The sequence below is a fragment of the Nicotiana tabacum genome, chromosome 4 (assembly GCF_000715075.1).
Source record: "Nicotiana tabacum cultivar K326 chromosome 4, ASM71507v2, whole genome shotgun sequence".
Classification (NCBI taxonomy): domain Eukaryota; kingdom Viridiplantae; phylum Streptophyta; class Magnoliopsida; order Solanales; family Solanaceae; genus Nicotiana; species Nicotiana tabacum.
The window spans coordinates 2,528,474-2,551,074 of NC_134083.1; the positions used below are offsets into that span (position 1 = coordinate 2,528,474).

General features: G+C 37.7%; 2 protein-coding genes and 1 pseudogene across 4 annotated transcripts; 1 reads left to right on the forward strand and 2 right to left on the reverse strand.

Annotated features, from left to right (window-relative positions):
• The first annotated feature begins 433 nt into the window (after window positions 1–433).
• LOC107823193 (exportin-T-like) lies at window positions 434–12,378 on the forward strand. 3 transcript variants are annotated; one of them, XM_075251226.1, is made up of 16 exons: window positions 498–1,541; window positions 1,641–2,607; window positions 2,728–2,817; window positions 2,911–3,000; window positions 3,188–3,292; window positions 4,218–4,277; window positions 4,704–4,766; window positions 4,840–4,935; window positions 9,090–9,254; window positions 10,426–10,599; window positions 10,708–10,773; window positions 10,853–10,951; window positions 11,313–11,459; window positions 11,701–11,884; window positions 11,983–12,029; window positions 12,114–12,378. In XM_075251226.1, the coding sequence occupies exons 1-14, from the start codon at window positions 883–885 to the stop codon at window positions 11,788–11,790; spliced, it is 2,871 nt and encodes a 956-aa protein (XP_075107327.1). In that variant the 5' UTR covers window positions 498–882; the 3' UTR covers window positions 11,791–11,884; window positions 11,983–12,029; window positions 12,114–12,378. The 3 variants fall into 3 exon arrangements, with proteins under 3 accessions (XP_016505275.2, XP_075107328.1, XP_075107327.1); XM_016649789.2 differs by having other exon boundaries at window positions 434–2,607; XM_075251227.1 differs by lacking the exon at window positions 9,090–9,254 and having other exon boundaries at window positions 434–2,607.
• A 107-nt stretch (window positions 12,379–12,485) lies between these two features.
• On the reverse strand, window positions 12,486–14,635 carry LOC107823194 (trimethyltridecatetraene synthase-like; annotated as a pseudogene).
• A 1,492-nt stretch (window positions 14,636–16,127) lies between these two features.
• LOC107823192 (cytochrome P450 71A1-like) lies at window positions 16,128–18,318 on the reverse strand. Its single transcript, NM_001326115.1, is given in 2 exon segments — window positions 16,128–16,757; window positions 17,419–18,318. Coding segments are annotated over 2 exon segments (1,530 nt in total).
• Window positions 18,319–22,601: the final 4,283 nt, after the last annotated feature.

Here is a 22,601-nt window from a genome sequence, read left to right on the forward strand (position 1 = left end):
AATTTCTTTTCTTATAGCGATTTACATGATTGGAAATTAATTGTACGCATATAGCAAGATATTCTGAACGTGCTGAAATCTTAATAATATTTTAGCTTTGTGATTAATCATTAATGTTGAAATATGAACACAATAACTAATGATTTAACTTCTTATACTATTGTAATTTCTTCCGTTCTCTAGAAAATTCAGTCATTTAATTTTTAGCAAAATCATTCATGTCTGCTAAAAGTTTGTTTGGAGTACACGTACCATACACTGTCACCTTCTTTACTTTTAATTTAATTAAGGACAATAGAATAGAAGAAATCTTATTGGAAGGGTAAAAGTAAATTTCCTAACTTTTAAACCATAATATATAATAATCGAAAAGTATAATTTACAAAACCAAAAATCAAATCCAATAATAATAAAAAAAAGGTAAGAGAAACGAGAGTTGATAGCCAAGTGAAAGGGAACTATATAAAGGAAGCTCTCACAAAAGCCTCCGTCCTCTCCTCCTTCTTCAATCTCTTAACCAAGTCCCAAAGACTACAGTCTCTGTTCTTACGCAGTCTTTTTTATATAAATTAAAAATTAGAAAAAAAATCACTTTCAGTTATTGATTTAGAAACCCTAGTTTTGGGCTGAATTTTTTTCCTCCATTGCTCATTCTAAAACCCTAGCTCTACATTCTCATTCTAATCATATCATATGAGGTAAGGCCTGAAATATCTTCTTTTTTTTCCTCAATAAATTATCGTTTTATAAGCTCTAATAGAATCTAATCAAATTCATTATTAAGTTATTACTCAGATTCAAAGGAAGAGTTGGATATTTTCATTCATAATCCTTGATCACCGTTGAGGTTTTATTTAGGGTTTATAGGGTTTAAAAACAGTAATGGATGATCTCGACAAGGCAATACTTATAAGTTTTGATGAATCTGGAGCAGTTGATTCTGCTCTTAAAGCACAAGCTGTTGCCTATTGCCAACAATTTAAAGAAAATCCATCAATTTGTAGTATATGTATTGAGCGTTTGTGTTTTTCTAAATTGGTTCAAGTTCAGTTCTGGTGTTTACAATGCTTACACGAGGTCCTCCGGGTCCGGTATTCGTCAATGGGTCCAGAGGAGAAATCCTTTATTCGAAAATCTGTTTTTTCGCTGGGTTGTTATGAGAGTATTGATGATAAGAACTTGGTTAGGCTTTTGGATGGTCCAGCTTTTATTAAAAATAAGCTTTCTCAGGTTATGGTTACTTTAGTTTATTTCGAGTATCCCATGATATGGCCCTCGGTGTTTGTTGATTTTTTGTCGAATCTTAGTAAAGGTGTTGTGGTTATTGATATGTTTTGTCGAGTTCTTAATGCCTTGGATGATGAAGTAATTAGCATGGACTATCCGAGAAGCCAAGAGGAGGTGGCTGTCTCGGGGCGAATTAAGGACGCAATGAGGCAGCAGTGTATTTCTCAGGTTGTTAGGGCTTGGTATGACATCCTGTTGATGTACAGAAATTCTGATCCCGATTTGTGTTGTAGTGTTTTAGATTCTATGAGGAGGTATGTTTCGTGGATCGACATAGGTTTGATAGCAAATGATACGTTTGTTGGGTTGTTATTTGAGCTGACATTGGCGAGTGGTTTTCGTGATCAACTCAGAGGTGCAGCTGCTGGTTGCATCCATGCTGTTGCTGCTAAGCGTATGGATCCGAAAGCAAAACTCACTCTTTTGCAGAGCCTTCAGATAAGAAGGGTTTTCAGTTTGGTAGCTGAGGATAATGACTCCGAGTTGGTATCAAGTGTTGCTTCTTTGCTTACTGGATATTCAACTGAGGTTTTGGAGTGTTTGAAGCGTTTGAACTCTGAGGATGGGAAAGCTGTCTCGACTGAACTATTGAATGAGGTTTTGCCCTCTGTTTTCTATGTAATGCAAAATTGTGAAATTGATGAAACCTTCAGTATTGTGCAGTTCCTCTCTGGGTATGTTGGCACATTGAAGAGTCTGGTTCCATTGACTGAGACACAGTCACATCATGTAGGTCAGATACTGGAAGTGATCCGTACTCAGATCCGATTTGATCCTGCTTATCGTAATAATCTCGATGTGTTGGACAAAATTGGGAGGGAAGAGGAAGATCGGATGGCTGAGTTTAGGAAAGAGTTGTTTGTTCTACTTCGGAGTGTGGGCCGTGTAGCACCTGATGCAACTCAGATTTTCATCAGGAACTCCTTAGCTAGTGCTGTTGCATCTAATGGGGATGTGGATGTTGAGGAGATAGAAGCTGCACTCTCTCTTCTATATGCCTTTGGGGAATCACTTACTGATGAAACCATGAAAACAGGAAATGGTCTCTTGGGAGAACTAATACCAATGCTTTTGTCGACAAAGTTTCCTTGCCACAACAACAGGCTTGTTGCACTTATCTACTTGGAAACAATAACAAGGTATATGAAATTTTTCCAGGAGAATACACAATACATTCCCTTGGTTTTAAGCGCCTTTCTTGATGAAAGAGGCATACATCACCCGAATAGCAATGTAAATCGAAGAGCAAGTTATCTTTTCATGAGGGTTGTGAAACTGCTCAAAGCAAAACTTGTACCCTACTTAGAGACTATTCTACAGGTATTGATTTTCCCATCCCCTTCCTCTGTTTCATCTCCCAAGTTCCACTGAATGGGGAATATTTCATTTTCTTTTATTTGAATTCTGTTTCTGAAACCCTCACTTTTTATGTTCATTCAGAGTCTGCAAGATACAGTTGCTCAATTCACAACAATATATGCTTCCTCCAAGGAGCTTTCTGGTTGTGAAGATGGTAGTCACATTTTTGAGGTGCATACATGGTTTGAGCATATGTGCTTCAGATTTTTTTTCCCAACTTGCTGCCTGACTTCTTTAACTCACCTTAATAGGAATGTTTTGTAGGCGATTGGCTTATTAATTGGAATGGAAGATGTACCACTTGAAAAACAATCCGAGTTCCTCTCTGCCTTGCTTACTCCTCTTTGTCAGCAGGTCATTTCATTAGTTAGAAAACTCTAAATTGAATATTCTTTTGATGTTCGATTAGCTGGATGTGTATGCACTCAAATGGAGGTTTTGGTGTTCATATTGTATGGTTGCATGTATAATGTGGAATGCAAGTATTTCCTGACAGATGCTTACATTAATTATATGAATTGACAGTAAATACTTTTCGCAGGTTGAGGCTTTGCTCTTAAATGCCAAAGCTCAGAATCCTGAAGAGTCTCCGGCAAAGATCGCAAATATCCAGCAGATAATTATGGCCATTAATGCTCTGAGCAAGGTTTTTACTTGTACTATCGAAATCACTACAGCTTTTTATAGTTTCCTTTCTGGTAAATCAAATTATTTCATCAATAGCACAACAAGGCGGTGTCAAAAGTATGTACAAAGTTGTTTGGGATTCTCTTTTTGCACCAAAAGTATGAAGGAAACAAAAAAAATGATCTTCTAATTACTGGTTACGTATGTTTCACTATTATGGACAACTGTATTTCTTTGTTCCAAATAAGCCACAAATGACATATTGGTGCGCTTCAAGCTGTGTTCCTTTCTACGCTAATCTTATATAACATGCTATTTGACAGTGCTTCACCGTCAGATTTTTTATAAATCCAGCGAAATGTTAAACAAAGATTAATCCAAGTTCCATATTTTTGATGTAAAGCTGCAATGCAACAAAATGTGGTTTCTGTACTGTCCTCTTCAAACTCCTTACATAAGCAACTCAAAATAATTCGTCTCGCCTTACTTTGTCTGCCATTAATATTGCATCCTTCATTGCTCCCCATCCAGAATTTGTAGAATTACTTAAGTAAGACTGTACCTGAGTCCGGTCTCTTGACAACAATAACTACGCCTCAGTCCCAACCAGTTGGGGTTTGCTATATGAATCCCACTAACCATATTTCTCCATTTAAATTCATCTTAGCCAACATTATGCAGAACAACAACAACTACTACTATGCCTCAGTCTCTAACAAGTTGAGGTTTAATAGATGAATCCTCAACATTGTACAGAATAAAAATAAAAAGTTCTAGAAGATCTCAATGTATTTTCAATAATACAATACCTGACTTTGAACAATTTTTCCCTTGGAATTTATACCTTCCTTCTCAGCTTACTGCCATGTTATGTTTCTAGCACTGGTGATTCAGCATTTGTAGCCTGTTCCTTCTACCCTCACCACAATGTTTCTGCATGCCAGGGGTTTAGCGAGCGTCTTGTAACTGCTAGTCGCCCTGCAATCGGTCTCATGTTCAAACAGGTTGGTTGATTGGTGCTTGAGTTTTTGTCTTACTCTTCTACATTGATTCCAAACTCCATTTTCTATTTTAGTCTATTTGAGCTTACTACTGGTGACAATACATTGTGGCGCACTTGACTATCAATAGGCATGTCAACTATTGTGCATTTTGTAATCCTGAATATTCTCCTTTTTAGTGTCACTATTTAAGGAGGCTGATATCTGTTTCAGGTGTATTACTTAATGGATTTTGGTTGTTGACTTGGTTCTCAGAAATAAGTTTGACTAATATCGGATTTTTGGTTCCCCTTTCGATTTTGTGTTGTTAATTTTTCTGGTGCACCTTTTGTATTAGACAGATATCTGTTTTTGTGGTCAAATAAAGCCCTAATCCAAGTACTACCTTTCTGTGTCAATACTTATCATGTTTATTTCTTTTTCGTCCAGACATTGGATGTCCTTCTACGTATTCTTATCATATTTCCAAAGATAGAACCTCTGCGGTGCAAGGTATGTATTTAGTTTCTTATTATTCTTGCTCAATCCAATGCACCTTTGGTGATGTAAATGTTAACTCCTCTAGGTCACATCATTCATTCACCGTATGGTGGACATACTAGGATCATCTGTATTTCCATATCTACCAAAGGCACTGGAGCAATTGTTAGCCGAAAGTGAGGTAAAGTCATTATAAATTTAAACCAATGTCCAAGCATATTTTCAAAAGTGTATTGCTATTTTAATATATTATGTGTCACCAATTGGACCTATGTGTTGTAATCTCTGAAATGCTAAACAACTCCTAGAAAAGTTATTGTGAAGATTCATCATGAAATTGGCTAATTTACGTTGTTTGCCAGCCTACCGCAACCCTCTTTCTTTATCCGGGATCAGAACCGTCAATGTGAGCAAGCTCACTCAAGCAGAGTTAACTATTCAAAGCAGCAACAACAACAACCCAGTATAATCCCACTAGTGGGGTCTGGGGAGGGTAGGTGTACGCAGACCTTACCCCTACCCTGGGGTAGAGAGGCTGTTTCCGATAGACCCTCGGCTCACTCCATCTAAGAATTCCCCACCTTGCTCTTGGGGTGACTTCGTTGGAAGTGGAGGGTGCTTACCACTAGAGCAACCCACTCTTGTCTTATTAGAATATTATTTGTAATTCCAATTATTATTAAACTTGTGTAAAATGGAATTTGCAGCAAGAAAACTATAGGTAACAAAATTTGTTTCATTTGAAAATGTTATGAACTCTAGCTTGAGTGCACAAACAATGCAATAAAAGTTTGAAACATTAGGATGTTACCAATGCAGGCCAAAGTTAATTTTTTTTTGGATGCTGGATATCCTAATTATATCGTAATTGAGCTGAATTCTACTTCCTGACAAATTTAGGGATACAAGAGACAAATGAAAAGAAATGGAGTAACATCTAAAATATAACATGAATTGACTCTTACCAAATAAACGTTCTATTTCATTTCTAATATTGTCTAATCTTGTATTGTCGCATCCAGCTTAACATTTAGATTTCTACAATAGTCATCTTGTGGATATAAGGCTCAATAGTCACTCCCATATAACATTACTGGTCTTAAAACTATTATGTAGGACTATCTTTCACTTCGGTGGGTGTCGCTGTATTACATAACTCTTTCTTAACATTGCATCCATTTTAACTATCTTATCTTAAATCTGTTTGTTACGTCTTCATCTATTATACCATCTTCCTGAAACACCGAGTAGATTAAATTTTTTTCATTTGGACATGACAGTCCCATTCAAGTTCACCTCAACTTCATTCTTTTTTTTTGATAAGGTAAATTGTATTAATCAAAAGGGAGAAAAAAACTCCCGCATACAAGAAGTATACCAAAAAGTAGAGAATTTACATCAGAACATGATTCTCTACAAAAGATGCCCAATCTTCTACACAAGTAGGGGCTATATGTGTGTACCAAAAAGCGATCAAAGACAAAAGACTATTCTTAAGATGTGAAAACGGAGACTCAATCCCCTTAAAAACTCTCCTATTTCTCTCTCCCCAGACTATCCACATGAGAGCTAACGGGGCGAACTTCCACGCCTTTTGCTTGCTTCTTCTACGGAAACCGGCACAGCTATATAGCATTTCCTATACAGTGTTTGGCATCACCCATTGAACACCAAAAAGATTCAAGATTTCCCTCCACAAACCCCAGGACACAGGGCAATGCAGCAGAAGATGATCAACTTCTTCCCCTGAGCTTTTACACATGTAGCACCAACTAATAAGTGTAATTCCTCTCTTTCGCAGATTTTCAGCTGTTAAGATCACTCCCTCGCTGCTAGCCATGCAAAAAAACACACCTTCGTGGGTGCCTTAGGAATCCAGATCGATGAGTATGGAAAAGTAGTCTCCTCTCTCGCCAACATACTCTGGTAAAATGACTTTACGGTGAACAAACCATCGCCACACAACCCCCATCTCCAAGAATCGCAAGATGGATGGGGCCTGTCTTGTCCGTATAGCAGTGCCAACAAATTTTGGAGCTCCGAAATCTCCCAATCTTGCATGTTACTTCTAAAAGAGAGGTCCCATACTACCCCCTTCATGCTCCTTGCGAATCTGTTGGACCATCAATTCCTTCTGGTTTGAAATTCTGAAGACGTGGGGGAAAGAGACCCTCAGAGTATCCTCTCCACACCACCTGTGATTCCAAAAGCTGATTCTCCTTCCATCTCCCACCCTGTAAGTGATGTTGCCATAGAAAGCTTCCCAGTTCTTCATGATGTTCCTCCACATGCCACACCCGAACGGTGCTGTGATTGCCTTAGTCCCCCAACCCCCTCCCGTGGAATCGTACTTTTCTATTATGACCTCCCTCCATAGAGCATGCTCTTCAATCCCGAATCTTCACAGCCACTTCCCCAGCAAAGCTCTGTTGAATACACTAAAATCTTTTACTCCAAGTCCACCCCACTTCTTTGGGGAAGTGACTGTCTGCCAATTCACTAGATGAAACTTTCTAGTTCCATCCGCTGCATCCCAAAGAAAATTCCTTTAAAGCCACTCCAGTTTTTCTGTGACGCTCACAGGAGCTTGCAACATGGACAAGTAATAGGTAGTGATACTCGACGAAGTGCTTTTGATAAGCACTTCCTTACCGCCTTTTGACAATTACCGTTTCTGCCAGCCTTTTAATCTTTTTTCAATCCTTTCAATGACTGGATTCCAAACCGTAGTATCCTTATGCAAAGCGCCCAATGGTAGACCCAGGTAAGTAGTGGGAAGAGAGCCCAACTTGCATCCGAGAACATGAGACAAAGCATCAATGTTAGCAACCTCACCCACCGGGAAAATCTCACACTTGCCGAGGTTGATTTTGAGTCCTGATACTATCTGAAACCACTGCAGTACCTGCTTCAGGCAGGTCAACTGATCCATATCGGCATCACAGAAAACCAGGGTGTCATCCGCAAAAAGCAAATGAGAGACTCTTCGGGCACTGGGCACCCCGATCGGAGCTGAGAATCCTCTCAAGAAGCCTCCACCCGCCGCACGATCCATCATTTTACTCAGAGCATCCATCACTAAAATGAATAGCATGGGGATATGGGGTCACCTTGCCCGAGACCCCTGGAGCTGCCAAAGAAACCACACGGGCTACCATTAACCAGGACAGAAAATTTGACTGAGGAAATGCAGAACTTGATCCATCCCCTCCATCTTTCCCCAAAACCCATCCGATTCATAATGAAGTCCAGGAACTCCCAATTGACATGGTCGAAAGTCTTCTCAAGGTCCAACTTGCACAGTAAGCCGGGTTCTCTATTTTTCCTTCTGGAGTCTACAAGTTCATTTGCCACCAGAGCAGCTCAACTTCATTCTTATGCTAGCTAAATTTGCAGTGCATATGTTCTTACTTCCATGTATCCTGAAATCGTTATTCTCTATAGTGCATCTCCGTAGTTCAAGCTTTTGGCTAACTCCCTCGCTAGTTTCGTTGATGTATGTAATACATCTACACATAGCAGAATACACCATGTGACCTTATTCATGATTAGGGTAAACAAGTATGTATGACTAAGGTAGATAAACGGTGTAAACCCACTATTATGGTAAACTCCTTTGTATCTCCTAGCACTTTCCTCGCATTGTGACATCTAATTCGTACTTATTGTTTATGGCATTTTACTATTTTGTAAGGTTTCCATTCTTCTCCGGCACACACACATGATGACTTTTTGTGGCACTTTAATATACAGTTTTTCTAGTTTAATGAGTATCATGTGTAGATCCTCCTTTAATTTATGGATAACATTTTACCTTATCAATTTTTTTATGGATAACATTTTCATTACTTTTCTTTGCAAGATAACATTTTTCTAGCATTTTAAGATAATGCAAGGTTTAAATTGGTAGACTTGCATAATTTCTTGGTTATGGTCAACTACGCTTTGTGGAATTTCTCAACCTAAATCAGAGGCAAGCATAGGAAATGTTGGGAAGTATAAAATCTCATAGATGGTTAGCATGGCATATAATCACCGAGTACAACATTATTGAGATGCATAAAGTTAAATTGATAAAAATTAACAGAAGTATTTTCGAAAAAACTTAAAAACTGATTTGGCTAAAACGTCAAACAATTGTACTGTTACAAATGTCATATAAATGATTTTGATATATTGAAGTAAAACTAAACCATGTTAACATGTTTAATATCGAGGTATTTAAGAGATTGTAACAGACTGTAAAATGGCTAAAGTAACTTTGTTCTGAGCAGCATTTGAAGTGTTCCTGTTCTCATTATCATGAGAATAACTTTCTTTTGTGTCTCAATGTAGCCGAAAGAACTGGCAGGCCTTTTGGTGTTGCTTAATCAGCTTATCTGCAAATTCAACACTGGAGTTCGAGACATTTTGGAGGAAGTTTACCCTGCTATTGCTAGTAGAGTATTTAATGTTCTCCCAAGAGATGCTTTCCCTACAGGTCCTGGTAGCAATACAGAAGTATGTGAAGTTTCTTTAGTGTAACATTTCTTGCTTTCCTGCATCGTCATGTGAGAGCTTACCTTTTGTTGAGGGCCCATGCATTCTCCAAGTTAAGACCTTCCTCCTTCCTATCTTTATTTTCGGTTGGGGTTATGAATCCATCCTTTGCATTTAGAAAATTACCAGCATAAATACCCAGAGAACAAAATGTGGTAACTCTTTCTGAAATCTTCTGTTTTAATTCATTCAGATGCTGCGGCTTCATGTTTCCATTTTCTTCAAAATGCTCAGTTGTTAATAGCTCATGCCATCCTTGCCCAATTGTGCATGGACTATATCTTTTCTATGGCTTGCACATAGCTATTCACTTCTCGTCCTGGGCATATTTTTTTGTGGTGGTTTGGAGGGGGGGGGGGGACCATTAGTAAGTTTTTTATCAAGAAACTCAAAGGCTAATCCATTGCTACCGACCCCGTGAGAACCCCCCAAAGTGCAGTTACTTTCTACCCCGTGAGAACCCCCAAAAGTGCAGTTACTTTCTACCAGGCGGATCTTAAGTGTGTATTTTCTCAAACATTTCACGACCATGTCCAAGACCAGAGTTATCGGCAGTCAAAAGAGAACTTTAACATGCATGGCCAGTCAGTTCCCAGTTCATTTACTATTTACAAATTTCACGCTTCATGCTGATTTTCAAGCGTGTTAGCCCATCACTTTTAAGAACTAGTACCAATTTATTTTTAAGAACTAGTACCAATTGTTCCTCCCTTGTTATGTCCCTATTTCCTATTGTACCAATTGTTTTGCCCTTGTTATGTCCCTGTTTTTAGTTCTCCTCATCTATTTTCAAGTCCTCCTAATCCCTCGCTTAAGTTCATGGTTAACCTCTGTAAGCTTCCTTATCTGTCCTGCTTCCATTTGGATTACCATTGATGACTGTTTGTGCGAATGAGCTCTATCAGATTCTTTGGCATTCTTCGTCCATGATTTCTTGCCATTGTTATCTTTCCTTCATTCAGACAGTGTATAGGAAATATCTGAAAGCTCAAAATTGTGCAGACCGTAATCCTGGTTGGGTTATTATCATCTAAATGTATATCCTGGATTTTATATTTGCTTTTCGAACTGAGGATGCTTCTTTTTATAGTCTTCTTTACTGTCATTTCATGATAGCTGTACTTCCTCTCAGGAAATCCGAGAGCTACAGGAGCTCCAGAGGACGTTTTACACTTTTCTTCACGTGATTGCTACGCATGATCTGTCATCAGCTTTTCTTTCCTCCAAAAGTAGGGTCTACTTGGATCCGATGATGCAGCTGGTTTTACATGCATCCTGTAATCACAAGGATATCGTTGTTCGTAAGGTTAGTTTAGCATTGATTTACTTGTGCTTATTTAGTGTTCAGGAACTTCACTAAAACATGTTATATCCCACTTGTCGGAACTTGATTCTTTACCATTTTCTTATTCAGGCATGTGTACAGATATTTATAAAACTAATCAAAGACTGGTGCGCGAGACCTTATGGCGAAGAAAAGGTGAACTGTCTTTGAGCTGTACTGCAACAATAAAGATTACTTGTGCTGACTGATATGTAAAATGTCTTCTCTGTTCCAGGTGCCTGGTTTCCAAAGTTTTGTGATTGAGGCCTTTGCAACGAACTGTTGTCTGTACAGCGTCCTCGACAAATCCTTTGAATTTCGTGATGCAAATACGGTAAGTTGGTGTGTTGACTAGTCTAAAAAATTCCTATTATCAGTTGTGGCACAATAATGTTAGCGCGTGGTGCTTTGATATGAATATTCTGCTTTTATTGTCAATCGGTTTGCTTTCATGTGGGCTGATATAATTTCAGCATGTTTGTGGCTTTTTCCTTCTGGAACTGGCATTTGGCAGCAAATTGAATATATCCTTCTGTTTCTTCCTGCTGTAGCAATTTAGTTCCTCTTTTGGCATTGCCGCATTACATAAAACTGCGAAATCCTACTTGCTGTTTGCTATAGTTATATGATTGCAAGAGTCTGATTTTCCTGGGTTGCATAGTTAATCTTCTTTTTCTTTTGGATTACCATGGCAGCTTGTTCTTTTTGGAGAGATTGTAATGGCTCAGAAGGTCATGTATGAGAAATTTGGCAATGATTTTCTTGTTCATTTTGTATCAAAAGGCTTCCCAAGTGCTCATTGCCCCCAAGATTTGGCTGAGCAGTACTGTCAGAAATTGCAGGTATTCTACTTTTTGTTTGACATTTTGAATTAAGTTTTAGAATTGATTTTTCCTGCATAGGACTGTCTTTTCGAAAAACATTGTTTAAGGAACTGGAAGAAGTAGAAAACATACAGTTTCCTTCCTCCAGTTTCACAATAAAATCTCTGTTGAAGTATCTACATGCAAACTGCAAGAATTATAATTGGATAATCCACTTTTACTGACTTTTCTTTCTATTGTTCTGTGCTTTTATTGCCAGGGTAACGATATCAAAGCGCTGAAATCATTTTACCAGTCGCTTATTGAAAATTTGAGACGTCAACAAAATGGAAGCTTGGTGTTTAGATAGCATTTCAGTAAACGATGAGATCAATCACTTTATTGTTGCCTATATGCTTCTTGTTATAACCAGTTGTCCTGGTTATAAATAATTTTGTCAACAGGTGTGTGTGCCAATGTATATGCCAAGCATATTATATAGAATCAGATTCTTGTTCTGCACAACATTTTATTATAATATTTGTTATTTTTGATTTTGCAGGGTTCGTTTCTGTAAATATTATTCGTTTAAGTCTTCATAGCAGCGAGGTATGGGCAAATAGAATGCTTTCATTGCTAATAGAATTCTATTCCTATTTTATTTTGTAATCTGTTTATTTTCTGATGTGGTAGGTGTAAATTTGCGGAAGCAGTTTCTTGATATGAAAATGTTAATTTATCACACAATTTTGCTGCTTACGACGGTGAAGGCTGCCGAAGTCATTTTTGTGTAAATGTATTTGTTTTTACAGCGCCTTGAGGGATTTTTTTCAGTGCCTTTGAGTTGCTTTCTTTTCCTGTCTTCTTCTAACATTTGAAGGATTTTCAGAATGTTCTGTGTATGCCATTAAAGCTGCAGGTGGTTATGAATGCTGTCATATATCTTCGGTTTAGACTATAGATGAAGCAAATAAATGATCCCTTACCTTCATCCTACAGATCCAATTTAAACATGGCTTTTGAATTTTGCCAGTTGCTTCAATCTAAAATACAAGATTTGAGTTGGATAACCAGACGATTTCATTACAAAATATGTAGAGCATTAGAGCAACCTTAGCGGATATGGCGATATGGCCCACCATTTAAAACAGAATAAACATTTCTTGAAGGAACACAAATAGTGCTAAATCAAGCAGAGTAAAGATTTGGTTCAAGTTTTGGCTCAATCACAGCAGCAAGTGGAATCTTTTTTGGTATGGAGAGGCAAAAAATTTCCTCCATGTTGAGGTCCTCAGGGGTCATATTATCGGGCAATGACCATTTAAATCCGTGTAGAAGATTAGCTAAGCTAGCTTGAATCACCTTAAGCCCTAAGTTGTATCCCGGACACATCCTTCTCCCAGCTCCAAATGGCAGTAGCTCAAAATTATGTCCTTTGACATCAATGGAATTTCCGAGAAACCTCTCAGGTTTGAACGCCTCAGGCTCGTCCCACAAAGTAGGGTCTCTTGCGATAGTCCATACGCTTACTAGGACCCTGGTTCCTTTCAGAATGTCGTAGCCGGCTACTTTACAGTCTTCTCCGCAGAGCCGTGGAGTTAACATTGGTGCCACGGGGTGAAGTCGCATAGTCTCTTTAACAATTGCCTCTATGTATGGAAAATTTGGGATGTCCTTTTCTTGTACCCATCTGTTCTGCCCAATCACTCGATCCAATTCCTCTGTTGCCTTGTTGAAAATCTCCGGCTTCTTTAGCAGCTCTGAGATTGCCCACTCCACGATCACTGCTGTACTCTCGGTTCCACCAGCCAGCAAGTCCTGATTGTGCAATACATATTTAAGTCTTATCATCAAGCGCCAAAAAAATAAAGAAATACTTGACCCGTACGTAGCCCTCCAACTTTCATAGAAAAAGTTCGATTTCGTTAATTATTATATGTTTTAACGTGCGGATAGACATTGGAACCAACTATATCTCGGTCAACCATAAAGTTCCAAACTTTTCTTAGCAAATTTTCCTTTAGTCCTAGTGAAGAAATCATCAGTAGTGGCACCCAAGTGGTAGAAGCAATAAAGGATCTAGTACGCGGTTAATAAGATTATTCATAAATACTAGAGTAGTACTTTAATTTTTGTGTGCTATTATTTTTCTTTTGTCTTAAATTGATAAGACACCACGAGTTGTGAATTAAAGTGATATGTACCTGGGTGAAAGCCTTGACTCCATGTCTCTCTAGTTTAACCTCCAGAGTGGGATCATCAGCAAACTGTAGTTAAACATCCACCATGTCTTTGGCAACGTAATTCTCCTCAGCGTTTCTCCTAGCGTTATGCTCGTCGAGAACATACTCCAAAAACCTGTCAAACTTGTTGCTTAATACCTTCATCCTCTTAACATAACCTTGCAAGTCCATGAAATCAATCCAGGGGATATAATCTCCAATATTAAGTACACCATTTAGCAAGAACAGCTCGTCTAACATCTTCTTAAATTCCTCAGGAGTCACGATCGAGTTCTTGGACTCGTCCAAATACCTCTTCCCAAGTACCATCCTGCTAATAACATTTAAACTCAGCGTCATCAAATAATCTTTCAGCAGAATTGGTTTTCCCGTTAAGTTATACAAATCATGGAGGAGAGATTGTAACTCCTCTGTCCTAATATACTCGAGTGACTCGAGCCGTTTTGCGGTGAACAATTCCATAAGGCACATCTTACGTGCCTGGCGCCAATAGGGTCCGTAGGCGGACCAAGTGATATTCGAATAGTTGTAGGTGGTGTACTTGCCAGCAGCCATTTTAGGCCTGTCTACAAAGTTGATATCCATTGATTTGAGGAAAACCTTAGCCATTTCGACTGAGGAGCCCACCACCACAGGAAAAGACCCGAAGCGGAGTTGCATAATGGGTCCATACTTGAGGGAGAGTTCGTGGACAGAGCGGTGAGCGAGGGGGGCGATGAGGTTAAAGTTTCCGACAATTGGCCATGGTTTTGGGCCGGGTGGTAAGTTGAGTTTCCTTTGGCGGAGAAATTTGGAAAGGAGAAAAAGAGACAGTGTAGCTAGACATGCAGCTGCATATGCAGTCCAGGTAGGAGTTTCCATTTGGAATTACTGATAGTGAATCAATTGTTGAGCTAAATTTATATTAATGTTGGAAAGAAAATATTGCTTGTAGTACGATGAGTCAATAGTTATATTGATCATTTTCTGTTGTTTCTCCTTGCTTTGTGATCTGTGATCTGTGATCTGTCATTTTTTATTATATTACTGCTAGAGGACAGATTCTCTAAATAAACATTCTTAATGAGAGCAGTTAGCACTTAGCACTCCTCATTTATCTTAAACATGATGTCAAACTATTAAGAATAATAGTATAAGGAGATCTACTTGAAAGTTGGAATACACTAATGAGTTAAAAACTCAAGCATAAGCACAGGCTTAAAACAATATTTTAATGAGAGATGGAGACAAAGGCTCCAAAAGAGACAAGAACAAGAGGAATCAGAATGGATCAGTATTTCTGAAGTGTGCATTTTTTATCCCTAAACCAACAAACTAAAACTAAACGGAAAACTTAACAAGATACAGATTTGAACTTCTTCCAAGGAACCTGGAAGAGAAAGAATTAAGACTGGAATGTAATTAAAGAACTTTAGCTAGTATTTATATCCTACTGATTATTATCTATGTTTCTTGATATTCCCCACCAGAAGAGGCGATGTTAAGAAGTCACATAGATCATCTGGCAGCCAACTATTGAAGATCCAGAAGAGAAACTAACAATAAGTTAGTCCAACATATTTTTGATTGTGAAACGGTTATTAGATGGAAGAATATTATTGTCTCTAAGCCATGTTTAATGGACAGGTTAGTCACAGTTTTGCAAAATACTAAATTTGTAGAGTTGATAAGTTTTCGTTTTATTCTGCTATGTCATTCCATATACAACAAGATAGACTATCGGCTATTTTATCACCAGATAAGTGTTTATAATACAAGCTCTCGCAGGTATATATATAGTGCCAAATTACAAAATTCATTTAAGACAAAAAAAAAAAAAAAAAAATTTAAAGCTTGACATTCAACATTGTTCATTCTTCAGAAGTAAGTTTATGGCTCCACGATGAGCTGTATTTATAGGGAGCATGTAATTTACACATGAAAAAACGTGATTAAGCAATCAATAAAAAGAAGACATGTGGCATCTAGGCCAAAATAGTTACTCCAATAAACTTGTGACAGGAAAGAAACAACAGGATTTTCCAGAATAGGATGAGGTCAGATGAAGCAAGTACTAGAATGATAACGCAGGAGGTCTACTAAAGAGTACTTATTTTTCCTAAATTAGCAGCGCATCTCTATAAGCTGAATGTGAATTCTTACCCTGTCTAGTTTGCTAGTGTTTGATTAGTAGTTTGCTAGTGTGAGAGGAGGTTATCCTTCGGCAAAAGGTTATCTACACTCTATAGCAATATGACAGCATCAGAAAAATCACAAGGCTCTAATGTTATTATTTCTGAAGATATAACTGCATTATGACATACATACATACATACTTTTGTGTTCACTACTAAAATCACTTTCAAGCAAAATAAAAGATACAAGATTTAAGTTGGATAAGTAGACGATACCATTACAAAAGATTTAAAGCACGAGTTCAAACATAACAAAGAGTCTATCTTGATGGAACCACAGAAGTGCTGAATCAAACAGAGTAAAGTTTAGGTGAAAGTCTTGGCTCAATCACAGTAGCAAGTGGAAACTTTTTAGGTGTGGAGAGCCCAAAAATCTCATCCATGTCGAGGTCCTCAGGAGTCATATTATCAGGCAATGACCAGTTAAATCCATGTATAAGATTAGCTAAGCTAGCTTGAATCACCTTAAGCCCCAAGTTATAACCCGGGCACATCCTTCTCCCAGCTCCAAATGGCAAAAGCTCAAAATCATGTCCTTTAACATCAATGGACTTTTCGTGGAACCTCTCCGGCTTGAACGCCTCAGGCTCGTCCCACAATGTAGGGTCTCTTCCAATAGTCCATACGCTCACAAGGACCCTGGTTCCTTTCTTAACGTCGTAGCCTGCTACCTTACAGTCTTCTCGACACTCCCGTGGCACCAACATTGGTGCCACGGGGTGCAGTCGCATAGTCTCTTTGACTATTGCCTCTATGTAAGGAAGATTTGGAATGTCTTTTTCTTGTACCCATCTATTCTGCCCAATTACTCGATCCAATTCTTCTGTAGCCTTTTTGAAAATCTCTGGCTTCTTTAGCAGCTCTGAAATTGCCCACTCCACTGTCACTGCTGAACTCTCGGTTCCACCAGCAAGCATATCCTGATTGTGCAATTATACATTTTACTCTTGTCGTCAACTACAACAAAGCATCGAAAACAAATACAAATATCCTGACCAACTTGACTTTCTATTTCCTAATTTTTTCTTGTAATTTATCTACTGTTGGATTCACTCCATTGTCCGTTCTACTTCGACAGAAAAGTGGGCCAGATATCATTTCAGTAACATTATCAACAGGTCAATTATTACGGGCATATTATTTTTCTTGTTTTTTTCAATACGACAGACCCGTACATAGCCAACTAAATTTCGGGTTCCACAATGTCTTGTCAATGTCCAGTAACTCCAATTGGGTGGAGGAAGTCATAAGTACTGTCCACCCGAGTGGAGCAGAGCAATAGGGATCTAGTCTGTGGTTAATTAAAATTATTCTTAACTATAATCTATGTACCTTTTAAGTTTTCCGTGCTATTAAGCAGACGTGAATCCCTCATTTTTAGAGGATACGACTTTAATCTATTACTACGAACCCACTACGGCTTTCATTGGACAAACACATTTTGGAAAAAGAAAATTCGAAAAAAAGGAAAACTTTTTTACGGACAAACGGGTCCCAAGTATTACTCCTATTATTTTCTATAGTCCTAACTTAAAGAGATTATGAGAAATATGAATTGATATCATTTCTTTATTACAATACCTGAGTGAATGCTTTGACTCCATGTCTCTCCAGCTTAACTTCCAACGTCGGATCATCAGCAAGCTGCAACAGAACATCAACCATGTCCTTAGCAATGTAATTCTCCACTCCATTTCTCCTAACGTTATGCTCATCGATAACATGCTCCAAAAACTTGTCGAATTTCTTGCTCACAAATTTCATCCTCTTAACATAACCTTGTAAGTCCATGAAATCAATCCAGGGAATTGAATCTCCAATATTAAGTACACCATTTAGCAAGAACAGCTCGTCCAACATCTTCTTAAATTCCTCAGGAGTCACAATCGAGTTCTCGGATTCGTCCAAATACCTCTTCCCCAGTACCATCCTGCTAATAACATTTAAACTCAACGTCGTCAAATAATCTTTCAGCACAATTGGTTTCCCTGATATTTTATTCAAATTATGGAGCAGAGAATGCAACTCCTCAGCCCGAATATACTCGTATGAATCGAGACGTTTCGGGCTGAATAATTCCATTAGGCACATTCTACGTGCCTGGCGCCAATATGGTCCATAAGGAGACCATGTAATATCTGAATAATTGTAAGTTGTGTACTTCCCGGCGGCCGTTTTAGGCCTGCCTACAAAGTTAATATCCATTGATTTGAGGAAAACCTTGGCCATTTCGACGGAAGAGCCAACAACAACGGGGAAAGTCCCGAATTGGAGTTGCATAATTGGCCCGTACTTGAGTGAAAGTTCGTGGATTGAGCGATGAGGAAGATTGCCGATAAGGTTTAAGTTTCCGATGATCGGCCATGGTTTTGGGCCTGGAGGTAAGTTGAGTTTTCTTTGGCGAAGAAATTTGGAAAGGAGCAAAAGAAACAGAGTACCAAGAAATACTGCTGCATATGCAGTCAAGTTTGTACCTTCCATTGAATTATTGGTACTTTTGTTGGTGAGTCAGTGATTTGTAAGAAGACAGAATGTGTTTGTAAGTTGATTTAATGGTGGAGTATATGGTTCCCCGAATAAACTGTATTTATAGTGTTGGAGAGAAGCTTGAATAGTACTACAAGTATATATTTTAAGTAGTATTTTTCAATTATTTTTCCTTACTTTAAAATCTGTGATCCTCATTTTCTGTTATTCTAATCTAATGGGGAGAGTGAACTTCTGTAAAGAAACAATCTAGTATATTTTTCCTCGAAACTTTGTTTCAGTTGCCTTTGGTTTTCCAGGAAAGTATTTTTAAGTTCTTCAGTACCTTTAGCAGGGTGTGAAAATACTACTACTTTGACTAAAATAATAAGGTACCCCACAAAAGAAAGGAACAATTTTTATATTTTAAAAAAGAAGGTTCCCCACAAACCACTAATTGGAAATAATTCAGTGAAGTTTCACCAATTAAAATATAATATAAGTCAGAGCATTTGAAGTTCATATATTTGTGATTTTAATTTTTCTAAATTATTGGATTTTAAATTTATAATTTATATATATTTAATAATTTTTTAAGTCGAACTCGTAGTTAGCTCAGTCCTTGGTTTATAGTTTATGAAACTTCTAATGAACCAAACAGAAAAAACGACTGAAGAGTTGCAAAGTTTCTTCGTTTTTCCATAATGTGGAAAAGACATTTTTGTCGTTCCATGTTTGTTACATGAGAAACGAAACTTTGTAAGAGTTGGCACGAAATTACCTAGACTTTGAGACTTGCCTTGAGACCGTTGACTTTAAATATATTTTGACGTACACCGTACTCTTAAATAATACTCTACTACATAAATCGGAATACTTAAATTATTCGCTACAGTCGTATTATATTTTTCTAATTTGTAGAGTGTTCGATTTCATACTATAGCAACGAAATAAAGCACTCTTGAAATATGAAACAAACCGTGTCAAGTGTCAACAACAATAAGGGCCTTTTTCTGGCGCGAACACGGCATTCAGCCGAACCCAGTAACTTTTATCTTTACCATATATTTGTCTTAAAAAATTTATTAAATATGTATAATTTATTATTTAGAACCCAGTAATTTAAACAAATTAGATTCTCGAACTTATAAATTTTAAATCCAGGCTCCGCCTCTACCTTTTTCTTTATTTTTTTTCTCTTAATAAGCAAAGAAATTTCATTGGTTTGGCCCTTTAACCACTCTAAGTATGAATTTATTATCATCAAACAGTGGAGGGCTGCTACCCTAACAACCATCCAACCGAGAAAGAAAATTAAAAATTGCTTGTAATATAGAGTATATCAAAAGTGCAAGAAGCTGATGAAATTTTATGGAAAGTGAGAAGTCAATCGTATTGGTTATAGACTTATAGTCCAAGTCTGTAAAGATGTGGGGTCACTTAGATATATTAGTTAGTGGAAGATCCCAAACCAAGAAGGCATTTCGCCAGCAGCCATGGAGAAATTCTCGTATTGCGACCCGATTAATCCGGTTAAGACTCATTTAAGGGAAGGCATTCACTAATTTTTTTATTAATACCTAAGACTCGAACTTGAAGGGTATGATTAATGTTGTGTGGTCAGTAATATTGAATCACAAGCCATGAAACAAGGATGACTCTAGACGGCATCGATCAATGGGATGACGAATTATAAGACATCATTATTTGTTATGAAAACGGACCTTAACTTTAATCCAAGCGCAAAAGCTAATTCACGAGGTGAAAAATTATTCAAAATTATATAAGAATATCTATTCCTTCAATTAGAGGTGTGCAAACCGAATCGGAAAATCGCATCAAATCGTAAATTCAAACCAAATCAATTAAAAACCCTAATTAGGTTTGGTTTGGTATTGAGTAAAAAAAAATCCGAACCAAACCGACATATAAATATATAATTTTTATATATACTTTTAAGACTTTTCATAGAATATTTCTTTTAAAAATATCTAGAAATATTTGCGATTCTCTTATTGTGATGACCCAAAAGGTCATCTTATGTTTTAGAACTCGAATCTGCGCTCTTAAGCCTTAAAAATCTCATTTTTACCCTTTTCGATTTGCGTGCGCAGTCCGGACAGGTTTTCGGAAAGCTTTTATGTTGAAAACTAATGAAAATAAAAATATTTGCCTTAAAAGTTAATTTTAGTTGACTTCGATCAATATTTTTGGTAAACGGGTCCGGATCCGTGCGTTGACGGTCCCAGTAGGTACATATCGAATTATGGGACCTGGGCGCATGCCCGAAATCGAATTCGGAGGTCCCTAACTTGAGTTATGAATTTTTGATAAAAATTAAAAGTTTAAAATTATTTATTTTTAAGAATTGATTGATATTTGGCATTGTTAGTATCGGGTCCGTATTTTGGTTCCGAAGCCCGGTACAGATTCATTATGATATTTAAGACCTGTTTGTGAAATTTGGTGAGAAACAGAGTTGATTTGATGTGATTCAGACGTCCAATTGAGAAAATAGAAAATTTAAAGTGTTCTTGAAAATTTCGTTTGATTTGGTACTAAATTCATAGTTCTAGGTATTATTTTGGCTATTTGATCGCGCAGGCAAGTTCGTATGATATTTTTAGACTTGTGTGCATGTTTGGTTTGGAGCGCGAGGGCTCGGGTGAGTTTCAGATAGGCTACAGAGTGAGATTTAGCTTGGAAAACACTACTGGGCATCTGATATTATTGCAGGCCTCTGATCTCGCATTTGCGAGATCAAGCATCGCAATTGCGACCTCTGAGAGGTTCGTATTTGCGAGCTTCTCATCGCAAATGCGAAGAGAAGCTGGGCCAATAGTTTTCGCATTTGCGAGTTTTCTTTCGCATTTGCGAAGGGAGTCGGGGAAGGGCAGTGATCGCAAATGCGATTATTTAGTCGCATTTGCGAAGATTCAAGGTTGCATTTGCAAACTTATCTTCGCATCTGCGAAGGCAGCAGAAGTGTGAAGCGCTTCACATTTGCGATGACTCCTTCACATTTGGGAGCTTCGCATTTGCGAAGCTCAGGTCGCAAATGCGCCATCTGCAGCTGATCAAAATGACTTTTGGACGGGAATTTTCATTCATTTACCAAATTTTCAAGACCTAAAACACAAGAGGCGATTTTTCCAAAGACCATTTCTTCCCCAAATCATAGGTAAGTGATTCTAAACTTGTTTCTTTCAATCTTTCACTACATTTTATAAGATTTCAACCTAAAATCTAAGGTTTCATGGTAGAATTAGGGGTTTTAGGTAGAAACTAGGGATTTCAAAAATTTGGGTATTTAGACCTCAATTTGAGGTTGGATTCCAAAACTAATTATATATTTGGGCTCGGGGGTGAATGGGTAAATGGATTTTGGTCCAAACCTCGGGCTTTGACCAAGCGGGCCCGGGGTCGGTTTTTGACTTTTGTTAGGAAAACTTAGGAAAACTGTAATTATGCATTAAAGTTGATTCCTTTAGCAATAATTGATGATATTAAACTAATTATGATTAGATAGAGTGGGTTAGAGTTGAATTCTAAAGGGAAAGCGATACTTGAGCAGTGAATGGCTTGCGAAATTGAGGTAAGTATCGTGTCTAACTTTGGCTTGAGGGAATAGGTATTGTGTGAGTATTTGCTATGTGTTTTGTTGTTGAATACGATGTATAGTTGAGGTGACGAGCATCTATGCGTTGTGGTCGAGTTATAGCATGCGAGTGAAATTCCATTCTTGCAAATTTGTAGTCTTAAATCTTGTTATCCATACTTATTGTTATTGTTGAAATGTTGGGAGACTTGTATTCGGTTCTACCAAGGTTGATAATATTGTGAATATTGATTCGATGTTGAGATGTTAAATTGTGAAAGTAATCATTGATGAAATATTGATTTCTTTGTGAAACTTCTCTCTATCCGTTGTTATTGATTCTGTGATTGGTGAGGAGGAGTGTAAAGCACGAAGGGTGATGCACTGCATGCATTATTTATATTGTGAGGAAGAGTGTAAAGCACGAAGGATGATGCCGTGTATATTATGAGAGGTTTAAAGCACGAAGGGTGATGTCGTGTATATTATGAGAGGTTTAAAACACGAAGGGTGATGCCGTGTATATTATGAGAGGTTTATTGCACGAAGGGTGATGCCATGTCGTTCTATTTATTTATTTGGTGAGGTTGAGAGTAAAAGCACGAAGGGTGATGCCGTGCAGTTCTCCTTGCTATTTTAATTGCTCAATTCGTTTAAGGATTTTTAGTTTAATTCTGTCTTTTCATTGTTCTCACTCTTT

What these genes read in the sequence shown, in the direction of transcription:
- LOC107823193 (XM_016649789.2), top strand. Translation starts at nt 883, where the DNA reads ATGGATGATCTCGACAAGGCAATACTTATAAGTTTTGATGAATCTGGA. An exon ending in ACTTAGAGACTATTCTACAG is followed by an intron (nt 2,608 to 2,727) that starts GTATTGATTTTC and finishes ATGTTCATTCAG; the next exon opens with AGTCTGCAAGATACAGTTGC. An exon ending in AGGATATCGTTGTTCGTAAG is followed by an intron (nt 10,600 to 10,707) that starts GTTAGTTTAGCA and finishes TTTCTTATTCAG; the next exon opens with GCATGTGTACAGATATTTAT.